General features: G+C 37.7%; 1 protein-coding gene across 3 annotated transcripts; it reads right to left on the bottom strand.

The window, feature by feature from the left end:
* Window positions 1-1782: 1782 nt before the first annotated feature.
* LOC101164885 (sterile alpha motif domain-containing protein 3) lies at window positions 1783-8695 on the bottom strand. 3 transcript variants are annotated; one of them, XM_023959059.2, is made up of 6 exons: window positions 8559-8695; window positions 7390-7450; window positions 3635-4598; window positions 3324-3482; window positions 3062-3157; window positions 1783-2243 (listed from the first exon to the last, which is right to left on the bottom strand). In XM_023959059.2, exons 3-6 carry the CDS (start codon window positions 4592-4594, stop codon window positions 1923-1925), a joined length of 1536 nt encoding a protein of 511 aa, XP_023814827.1. In that variant the 5' UTR covers window positions 4595-4598; window positions 7390-7450; window positions 8559-8695; the 3' UTR covers window positions 1783-1922. The 3 variants fall into 3 exon arrangements, with proteins under 3 accessions (XP_023814827.1, XP_023814828.1, XP_023814826.1); XM_023959060.2 differs by having other exon boundaries at window positions 7390-7447; window positions 8559-8692; XM_023959058.2 differs by lacking the exons at window positions 7390-7450; window positions 8559-8695 and having other exon boundaries at window positions 3635-4719.
* Window positions 8696-9092: the final 397 nt, after the last annotated feature.

Genomic DNA, 9092 nt, shown 5'->3' with positions numbered 1-9092 from the left:
AGCAACAGCATAAAAATGTTAATCAAAAGAATCCACAGACTTATGCATGACATGCAGAGATCTGTTTGGCTCTCAGTTCTGTTGCTCAGCCTGTTGTTAGGTAGTTTGGACCAATGGGGTTCAGCTATGGGCCAAATAAGGGAAATGGGAGGGCTGAAGCGGGAGCAGGGGAATATGAAGTTGGGAGAAGCGCTCTCGTGTCAGCGGGAGAAATTGAGGAGTTGCAGAATTAATTGTACGGCGTTTGTTGCGGTCTACAGTAACCAGAATAAAGAACCCTAAAAGAGTCTCCGTGCCTCGGTGTGGGAAAGGGACACTTCAATATTTTATGGCTCTTTGGAAATTACATTTAAAAATATGTGGTGTTTATGGTTCCCGACCCCTGACCTAGATGCATTAGCTTGATTGGTGCTCAAAACCCACCTATCCCACTTCATCCTTTTCTCAGACACCCAAGTGCTGAATTAAGTCTTTCCCAGCTGTCATTGAGCAAAAAGAGGGGTACATTCTGGGCGGGGTTCAGGTCCATCAGAACCACAAACTCTCCCACTCACTTTTGTCAACAATTTAGGAGGGCAACGTCAAGATGCTGTTCATGGAAGCATTTATTTATTTATTCTCTGTAACCCTTGTGCTATCCTAGGCATTTTAACATTGGGATCGGGGCCATCTAGACCCACTAGACAGTGCGCTGAACCTTTTTTCTTCAATGATTCGTGATCTTCACTGGTGTCCATGGATTACATTAAATATTTCCACCTTTGTCATGGTAGGGAGAACACGTCAATGTAAGGGTGGGGTCATCTAAGATAGCACAAGGGTTAACTCAGTTCTAGACCAGTGTTTTTTAACCTTTTTGAGCCACGGTACACTTTCTTTGACAAAAATCACAAGGCACACCAACAACCAAAAATGAGAAAACTACACTGTAAAATCCAATAAGTAAACCTTACTTAAAAAAAGCATGCAAACCGATTGCCTTGAAAAAACCAAGTAAGGTGAAATAGGAATAGTATGTAGAACTTACAATTGCCTGTCTAGTATTGTACACTTACAAGAGAGTTCCAGTAACTTAAAACAAATTTGTATGGTCTACTTAATCATTTACTTTAGATGTACTTGTCTTAGTATAGACTACTCAGAATTACTATTTTAAACAACTAAATAATTTCAAGTAAAATTCACTTCGTGAGTATTCCTAACTTATTTATGCAAGTTGTACTAAGTTGATGTATTCTGCAGACAACTTGGAATTACCGAGTTTACTTTACTTCAAAGGCAATCCAGTTTACTTGTTAAAACCATGCAAACCGATTGCCTTAAAAAAACCAAGCAAGCGTTACTCAAATAACTTAAGTGCTAACAATCATCTATTATAAATCACAGAGAATAGTTTCACAATTTTTCAAATATAAATTTTGCAACTGGACAAATAAATTAAAAGGCAATGATACAATTCAAAGGTAAATATATTTATTTTTCTTAACAACTGACACAAGGATGGTACACACAAGTTTGCACTGGGGTAAAAATTAATGCAAATAGTCAGGTTTTTAAAATGTTTAAAACAAAAATATTTTACAGTACAAAAATCTAAATAAATGTATATAAAATCTAAGTAAATGGGCCATACCTTGAATCTTAACAACTTTAAATCAACAACATTTCAGAGACCAAACTTGATTTAACCAACGAGTTGACGAGTGCCAAAAGCAATGTCTCTGACAAACATCGATTACACTGGCAGCCTCATAACTTGCTCAAGAACCAATGGGCTGACAATTTTAAACAAGTGACTTAGTTTTCCTTTTTTTTCTTCTATCAACTACTCTTATTCCACTGTCAGAACTTTTTTTTTTAATCAAAGAACATTTTTTCTTAAATCAAATGTCAATTTTCACTCTTTCACATTTGATTACATCTCAGCTCAACAGGAGATTTTTCAGAGATTGTAGTTTTGGTGGCAGTTTGTTCTGTCCCAAACCAAGCATCACTTTCTGAATGAAGTTGAAAGTGTTGATCATGCCTTTTGGGTACTCCAAATTTAAAGCATAAGACAGACCAAACAAGATGCAAATTGCCTGAGGCAGATTCTGCAGATTATCCAGTACTATACCTCCCTCCACAATGACTGCAGTAGACACTGGGTCAAGGTACAGTTTATTTGGAATGAGAGGTTCTTCTTCATCAATAACAGTCAGCACCCCAATGGACACTTGTGGCCAGCCATCAACCTCACATGCCTGAATAAAACCAAACAGTACAAATATTACAACAGGGAAACGTGAAAATCCACAGTTTTACATCATATCTATCTATCTATCTATCTTGTTATTTATTTAAGTTTATTATAAAGTTGATAATAATTACCTTGCATTTTCCTAGAATTTGTCCTTTTTTCATCATTTTATTTGATCATTTGTGCTGCAATGCTGCATGAATGCTATTTTGTCCTTCTATTTAACAGTCTTAAATTAATTGCTGGAGGTTTGTGAATTTGCAAATGCTTTAACACCATAGACCAAGACCCACTGTGTTCTACTACTGGTCACAATTGTTACCAGACATAAGATCAATTGTTTCATGGACTTTTCAATATTTTATTTTTTACTTAATTGACATTGATTGTTTAATATCCTTACAAATATAATACACATTTACACACAAATACTTTATTAAAATCTTGTTAACATTAGTTAATGCACTGTGAACTTACTTTTATATTGTATAAATGCTATGAAAATAAAGGTAAAGTTTTCCTGATTTATATTCTCTGATCACCCTTCTAGCTTACACTGAATTGCCACATTTTGAAGCCTTTGTCTTTTTACTTCACTCATAGGATGTAATCAAGATTAATCTTAAGTGTTGTCTCAGTAAAAGTGCAGCAAATAAACTACCAGTCAAAAGTTAGTAAAAGGGTACCTTTATTATTTTTTTAAAGAAATGCTGTATGATTTTTTGGTCAAACAACTCTCGGAGCCCAGAAGTGCAATTGATGACGATTTTTATTTTTTGGAAGAAGTAACCCTTTTAAATTTTTTTTACAATGAGAACTTACATTGCAGGTATTGTAGAAGTTACTGGCATCATCACCAAGCAGGATAGGTAAGCCCCGGAGCACAAGAGTGCGCATTGCTGTCACATCTGCTTCTTTCTAGAAGTACATGAAAAAAAAAAAGAGATCAAGTTCAAGATCATGAAACTTTACAGCTACAATAAAAATAAATTAGCTTACTTCACCCAAAGATTTAAATTCTGTCATTATTTATATTAATTCTGTCACAGAATAATAAACAAAATTAAGGCTGCAGTAAACTCACCCCTGTATTCATTTGCTGCATAAGCTCATCCAATTTCTCTCCAACGGTCCCTTTCTTGGACTTGAAGATTGTGACAAAGCGTGGTGTGTAGCGATCCACAGCACCATAAAAGTTACTATGCAGATCTGTGGTGACTATCCTGTTAAACTCTGCAAACACCTACACATGCAACAAAAAAAGAAAAAAATTGAGGGTTGAGACAGTGTGGACATTTGTTAATGTTTGGTCAGGGCTACAGGTCAATTCTAAAGACAAACCTAAACAGAATGCAGTTTCTCATGGTCGAAAAAGGAATATGAATAAGTACTTACTTGTCTCTCAGTAAAAAGTGCTGGCCACCGCTCCATCAATGTTTTCACTGGAGTTTCTGCATCCACAATCTCATGTCTTCGCATTGAGAAGGTCAGGTCCATCTTTGATGCAATGAAAGTTCCACTAGGGTTCACTTTCCTCATTTCTTCAACCAGAAGCTGTCTCACAGCCTCTAGGCTGTCTCCATTCTGTCCCTCAGGGTGTTCTGGTAAGTAATTTACCTCAGACCTTTTTGGCCTTTTCAGTCCTTTTGCTGCCATTCCCGGGCCACCTGTTTTGCCTCCGTTTACACCAACCTCCACACATCCTGCTTTTCTTAGTTTAGTCCGATAGTTTCCCATTTTGAATTTTAAGCTGTGCTTCCAGCTAGAGCACCCATCCGGTGAACCTTGCTCCTTAAGGCAGGGATGTTTGTTAATGAGTGCTAGTGCCACAGAATTAATACGCTCATTATTCGGATACGCATCAAACTTGTAAATAGTTTCAGCAAGCTTTTCTAAAATGCTATGCTTCATGTCTCTTGTTACACTGAGGTACGTCTGGTCTCGTAGATATTGAAGATTAGACTGTCTGAGTCTGAATTCTACATCGACAGAAAAATCTGGAATCTCAAAAATCTCTGGCCATGGATTGTGTCTTGTAGATGAGCTGTCTGTGGGCATAATCACTGTATCGTTGGAAACACAGGAGTCATCAGACATGCTGGTGGTTGAGGCGGTAACCAACAATGGGATTACCTTCACTGTAGCTCTTGAAGCTGGTAGGTCACCTATGTCTTCAAGGTTGCAGAAGGCATTGTCAAAGTCTGAATCTTCATACATCACATTGAAATCATACTGCAGATCACATTTTTCTTTGATTTTTATCTTCAGCTCCTCAACATTTTTGGGTTTTGCATCCAGTGACAACTTCCTTATGTCCTGTTCAGTTAGGATGAGTCTTACTTTATAGCTTTCCATTGTTCTTAAAAAATATAAGAAAAAAAAGAAATTCTCTTTAGTGGCCATTTGATACATTTTCATTCAGCACAGAATGAAACGTTTCAGGGTCACATACACATTGCCTTTTACTTGTTAGGCAGATAAGGGGAAAACATCATTAAGCTCAGACAGATGGGTCACTGTAAGACACCCTGCCCCACCATAGCACAATTCATAAGAACGCAAATGTTCAATGTACCAGGAGCTCAAAATCCTGCAGACCAACATAATTTCTGTGTTGATAACCACAATGTGTGTTATTTGTCTAAACTCTGGAAGACCTGAGCAACTGCCAACAGAGACAATCATATCTGCACAGTATTTTACACCATGAACACATGCAGATGATGCAACCAGCACTGCAGATTGCTTGCCATTTTGCTGATGCAGTGAGCTCTGAACATTCTCAGGGAAAGATGTGACCATAACTGATCTCACTTTATCAATTTCCAAAAGAGGCTTGAAGAATGTTGAGGAATCCAAATGGAAGGCCATCATTTTCTGGTGTCTTACAGCTAAGCTATGTGCTACATTCTTGAAATTGCATGTGTCATGCACAACTTTCTTGAAAAATTTGTGCTTCCCTTCAAACCTCATTGTCCACACATCTACTAGAGGGCCAAAGATTTGTATCATTTGAGGATAGTGTTCAATGAAATGATGTTTGGGACGAAGTCTGTAGTTTGGAAAAGTTTTCTGAACTAACTCACGATGTTCTGAGATTTTGCAGTCCAAGACGTGTATTAACTCTTCCGTAAAGTGTGCTGACATTACCAACTCCAGTGTATCTTTAAGAAGCATCATTATCTCCCATGATTGGTCTCCTTCAGGGATGTTATGGCCTATCATCAATGGAAGCAGCCTCAGCAGAGACCAATTTTCATGACCATTTCCCCCAGTAGTTCCCCTAGAGAAGGAAGTTTTTGGAATGATCTGTGGTTTGTCAGCTTTATCAGAAAATGTGTAAGGGAACTGCCTAATAGCCCTATTCAAAGACTCCAAAGAAATATATTTTTTGGCAATCAAATCCTTAAGGCACAGTGACAATTCTACTGGTACTAAACCCTCCAAAAAATCATGAAGAATGTCAGGTGGGAAACCGTTCACCACGTGAAAGTGTGTCAATTTTTCAGATAGTGGACATCCTCTTTTTACGCCATGATGTTTTGCCATAAGATGGTCACGGGAAACCTCGTGCACATGTTTTTCATGGTTCTCTCTTGTCCTTGGCTGAAGTAGACCAGATCTGACCTCCTTATCCTGAATGTCATGTTGTTTACACATACAAAACCGACAAAAATAATCTGCTGCAAAACTCTCATGGAATCCTGCCAAAGAGTGAGCCCCCAAGTTGTCCGCTGCCACATAAAGTACAGTGCCTTTAACACTTTCTGCTAATCGTTCAACATACACACCACTTTCCTCAAGAGTTGCAATGTCCTGAATGAGAGGACGAAGAACTTCATGATAGCTATGCTCTTTTACAGTGTGAACTTTGCACAAAAGTGCAAGTTGGATGGAGTGAAGAGCCGACCGATACTTGGAATCAAGATTTGCAAGTACCCAATATATGGCACATAGTTTGTGTTTTTTCTTGGAGGTTCCAATTGGATTAGCAACTTCAAAGTCATCAATGTATAGACCAAGGGCAATCCTACATTCTTCTACATTCAAAAGAATATTTTCTTTGAAATGAGAGCCGTCTCTGAATGAGTGGTATCCTTCGGGTGAAATCCCCTCTGCGTGCAGCACCTTATCCAAAATGTCCTTATTGTTGAGCAATGTCTTCAACATTTTCAGTATGGGGACATAAACAAATGAGTGATCTTTATCAAGAGCAAACTCAACTGGCATGACGACTGGAAATTCTCGCAGCATATAAGATGCTCTTCTGCTAGCTGTTGACAGGGATCCTTCTGCACTGGTAAATTTCAGCAGGACATTACTTTGTGACACTACACTAACAATGTCACTTACTATGGAATTATCCACATCACTACAGTGATGACTGATAATTTTCTGGACAGCATTTTGTAGTAATGGCTCTGAAAGCATTTGAATCTGATTAATCTGCTGGATTACTTCTTGTGCAGCGCTTTCAGATATATGCAGGATTGCTTGCATTTTCAAAAATAATGAAGCCAGGTTACGTTCTAACTGAATATCTAAGTCCTGCATGTCATCTACAGACTCATTTACACAATTGTCATCCTGTAAAGGCACCTCTTCAGCCACTTCAGTCAGTTGATCTAATTGTTCAATGTTTGAAAGTATTGGACCTTTAAATTGGGTTGTAGAACTCCCACTGTGTACTCTGCTTTTGTGAGCATTAAATGTTGAATATATATTACTCTCAAACTGACAGCCTTCATATGGGCATGAAACACTTTGTTTAAGTTTTAAATGACTGCGTAAATGAGTGAAAAACTCAGATTCAGTGCAGGGACGCACATACTCGCATAACTGGCAGTGAAACGCAACTTTGGGTTCACTTGTTTGTCTGTCTGATTGAGAGTGCCAAAAAGATAAGTGCACTTTGAGTGCGTTAAAAGACTTGAAAGAGCATAAGCAATCCATATGAAGACATGGTATTGGCTGTTGTCGAGTGAAGCCTCCATGTTTTAGACGATAATGTTTTAACAAAAGTCCTCTTTTGTTTGCAGAAAAAACACAGTGCTTACAGTTCCACTGCATCTGCAAGAGATTATGTGAGGTGGACAAATATTTTAAGTTGGTTTAGTCAACAAAATATTAACAAAATATAAAGTCCTCACCAGTGTATCAAGACCTGTTTGTTGAAGACCAATCAGGAGGCAGCTGCCAGAAGGACTTCTTCTAAAAAAAAAGAACAAAATTTAATTAACAGGTTCTGCTTTACAAAATTAAAGACACATTCCTTGATATGTACATATTTTGCAAGCATTACAGAAAATATACCTTTAAATACACAGTTCTATAAATATGCATGTGTGACTTCAGTACAGATCATTTTGAAACAGGGTTTCCTCTGATAACTTTCAGTAATGTTGTGCCAGTACAAACAAATATCGTAAAAGAAAACTTTCATGTGATATTAACATTTCTTAGTTTAACTCACTTTTAACATTACTATGTTTCTTATTTTAGAAGACGGCTCAGTATATCAAACATTTTACAGTGCTTGTATTATATTCTTAATTTACTGAATTTAAAACAATAGTATAATGTTAATGTTAAATCACAAAAAATATCAAAAATAATCACAAACGTCATCTCTGCATAAACTGTTACATATAACAGTAAATGTCGCCATTTCAACAGCTTTGTAACGTTAATCATTTATAAACCAATGCCAACAGATGGGAATGCATCAGGGAAAATGGTAAAATAGAAAACCATAATTGTATTTGGAACAATTAAAACAAATTTTTAATCAATCCAGGAACCGTTGTGGTACCTGATAGTTTTATATGTAAAAAAAAAAAAAAAAGGTAAAATGGTAAATGGCGTATTATAGCGCTTTCTACCCTCTTTCGAAGGCCCAAAGCGCTCAGTCACAGTCCCATTCACCCATGCACACACACATTCACACACTGTTGGCGGCTCCGCTGCCGAAAACTGGCGCCAACCTCCCACCAGAGGCCAGGTGGGGTTCAGTGTCTTGCCCAATGACACTTCGACACATGGGCGTGCAAGGCGGGAATCGTACCTGCAATCTTACAATGGCCGCCCTACCGCTGCACCACGACCGCTGCACGAACGGCCGCCCCGCCGTGGTGCAGCGCCATGGTGTAGCGTATTTTTTAAATGAAAATTAAAAAAAAGCCCAAACCATCTTCTTCAAGATCTGAATAAAATCAAAATTATTTGGTAACTGTTACACATTAAGGAGCTCAGCAACAATTAGCAACAGACAGTAATAGTAAAAAACATTCACTCAAATGTTGTATGCTTGATAACTTACCTTATTATTATTCTTTTTCTTTCAAAAAAGTAACGAAGCTCCGGATAAAAACGTAGGTGGCCTGTCAACGTCTTTCCACATCTGGAGAATTGGCGCCGAGATAGTACGCATGCTCTTGCAGTGCCGCTTCTTTTTCTTCGTTTTTTTTCTGCACATTAGGTACGCTTTATTGCACTGCTGCCTCTCACTGGTGTGATAACGTCATTGCATCCTTTGTTGGTACTTGCTTGTTTCAAGTAAGCGGCACTCAAACAATTAAGTAAATTGTTATTTTCAACCTGCAATTGACTGTAACTCAACAAAACCTAGTAAGAAGTATGTATTTTATATTAATGAGTAAAGTTAACTAAGTATATGTGAGTCAGGAAAGCTATTACAATTTACAGTGTATAGAGAAACTGTAGATTGTATTGATGCATCTTGCCTCCACGACCTTGCACATGTTTTCCAATAGCTGAGGCACATAAAGCTTGAGGTTGAAGCATGTTGTCCGAAGAGTAGCAATAAAAGTTGTAATAGTTTCCAGAAATAATT

This window comes from Oryzias latipes, chromosome 1 (genome assembly GCF_053564925.1).
Source record: "Oryzias latipes strain Hd-rR chromosome 1, Olatipes_Hd-rR_3.1".
Classification (NCBI taxonomy): Eukaryota; Metazoa; Chordata; class Actinopteri; order Beloniformes; family Adrianichthyidae; genus Oryzias; species Oryzias latipes.
Note: the sequence above shows the minus strand (reverse complement) of the source record. Positions and strands in the feature narration are given on the sequence as shown.